General features: G+C 49.0%; 1 protein-coding gene across 1 annotated transcript in view; it reads right to left on the reverse strand.

Moving 5' to 3' along the window:
- The window catches only part of itfg1 (integrin alpha FG-GAP repeat containing 1), a 148,936-nt gene that overhangs the window by 7,648 nt on the left and 138,788 nt on the right, over nucleotides 1-2,500 (reverse strand). The window contains exon 16 of the mRNA XM_079997728.1: nucleotides 1,944-2,026. Coding sequence (XP_079853854.1) covers nucleotides 1,944-2,026 — 83 coding nt within the window. The remainder of the gene's footprint in view (nucleotides 1-1,943; nucleotides 2,027-2,500) is intronic.

Raw genomic sequence — 2,500 nt, forward strand, 5'->3', positions numbered from 1 at the left:
ACTAGACTAGTTTTGAAATGCAACCGTCAATGGAACAAAGTGCAGCTGAACCTCGGCCTAAGATCTCGATTGAGAAATTGATTGACGCCTCATTCATCGATCCCCAAGGACAAATCAACTTAAATTCAGCACATAAATATACACGCCCATCAAAGTACACAAACATATCAATACAGGGTGTCAGTTCGGGGGCGTCACCTCCTCGTCTTTCATCCACACTCCCATAGGACATGAGGTGTCAGTAGGTTTTATGGCCCCTTGTCGTACAATATAAATGGGAGGTTAAATACTCAAACAGCATCTATCAATACTATCAACTATGGACTAACACAGCTATGCAAATACAAACAACCAGATACAGTCACACCAGACATTTGCTGTGCGAGATTCCTTTGCATATCTTTGCAAATTAGCTATGCACTCTAAGGCCACAAGTAGGGCCGGGCATTTTCATTTGGTTTTAGTGGTCGACGACTAACAAGAATTACAGTCGATTAGTCGACAAGCCGCGACGTCACCAAACACTGCATCTATCTTGTGAAACAAGATCAACGTGGTCGGTTCTGCCTCTTTCGTAGCGCCAACAGACCGCCAGTTAAAAGGGCAACGCAGCCAAAGCCTCCGTGCTACTGGCCACAACACAAATTCTCTGCGACTTTACTTTGCTGCCCGAAGCGAATCCCCTGATCCCAAGGATGGCATTGCAGTGAAATGAAACGTGTGGAAAATATCACTGTCACAAATGCTGGTGTGACCGTGCGGTACGTATGGGGGGGTGGGGGGTGGTCTTCACGGTATGTGCAGGGATCAGCGACTCGCACCATGCCTTGCTTTCGTCAGGGTGCAGGCGGGTGCTCGACAATAAAGGCTTTCAACCTCGAGGAACAACTCTGAGCCTCTGTTTTCTTTACTAGAGCCAAAGATCACCTTCAAAACCCAGGAAGTAGCCAATGCGGCATTCTCTGCGGACATATTTACCTTTGTTGCCACTGGGGACGGGCAGCGTCCTTAATGTCCATATTCTGAATTAACGCATGCACGCAACTGCTTGTTTTTTTATTCGGAAAATAAATACCCCTAAAAAAATGTCTGACTTCATTCGTTTACACAATTAAAGGACTAGCGTGTACGATTTAGTGGCATCTCGCGGTGAGGTTGCAGATCGCAACCACCTGAAAACCTCTCCCCTCACCCTCCCGTGGTTGCGAAACTCACGGAAAACACGAAAGGCCCTCTCTAGAGTCAGTGTTGGTTTGTCCGCTTTGGGCTACTGAAGAAACGTGGCGGTACAACATGGCGGGATCCGTGGAAGAGGGACCCGCTCCCCACGTAGACGTAAACGGCTCATTCTGAGGCAACGGAAAAAAACAGGCGCCATTTTCAACTATTATTTTATTTTTCCAAACAGGCCAAGTGCCAAGGTGGGAGCCGAAGCCGCAGCTTGTGCGTTCTAATAATTCAAAGAAAAAGTGTGCTGCGATTCATTAAAATATGATTTCACAAGATGTCCAGTTGATTTGTCCACTCGAGGGGGCAGACCTCTGAGACTGGCGGGCTCCGTGGAGGAGGACCTGCCCCCTACGTAGATCTCGTCTCGTTCTGAGGTCACGAAAACACAACGATTCTTATTTTCATGTGATTATACACTAGTTATAACAAACTTGAATCACTATTATATTCTATTTCTGCCATGTACGTTGCGCTAAATGCCACTGGATCTTGCACACTGGTGCTTTAAGTCTTTTAATTGTACGTTCCTCAAAATGGATTACAGATTGTGGAGGTGTCGTCGAGGGCCATATGGGGCCCCTGGACGTGAACGACACCACGGCAGCGTGAGAGCGCACGCTGGCGGGGGAGCGGTTGCCCGGTGGCCTCTACATGCGTGTGCTGCTGTGATGTGGATTAACGTGACGTGCGCGTGATCGTGCACGGAGACTCACCTGCGGGGATCGTCGTGCGGATAGGGAATGACGATGAGCTGAGAGTTAGGAATGATGGCTGTCCACTCCTGTTTTCGTATGGTCTAGTGGGATAGATAGATAGATAGACAGACAGACAGACAGACAGACAGGCAGACAGGCAGGCAGACAGACAGACAGCCAGAGAGACGGACAGATAGATAGATAGATAGATAGATAGATAGATAGATAGATAGATAGATGAGAGGGAGATGGACAGATGGATGGATGACAGACAACAGGAGCAAGGAAAAAACAGAGATTACAGCGTTAACTCTTGTTGTGAACCACAGAAGCATCTCGAGAGACACCGGTAACATGAAAGAAAGGACGAGAGAGAGAGATCGTTTAAAACACCGGAGCCCATCTTGATCGCCCACGCCTCCTGTACTGTCACGACCCCCCGCCCCCCCCCCCCAACCTGCCCCCTTTTTTTTTGGACGGGGCCGAGCCCAGATGTTCCACGCACCCCCCTCCTCCGGGGACGGACTGAGGACAAGACATGCATCACGGTGGAGGGGGGCGTGGTTACACACACA

Source organism: Zeus faber (assembly GCF_960531495.2).
Source record: "Zeus faber genome assembly, chromosome: 3".
In the NCBI taxonomy this organism is placed as follows: Eukaryota; Metazoa; Chordata; class Actinopteri; order Zeiformes; family Zeidae; genus Zeus; species Zeus faber.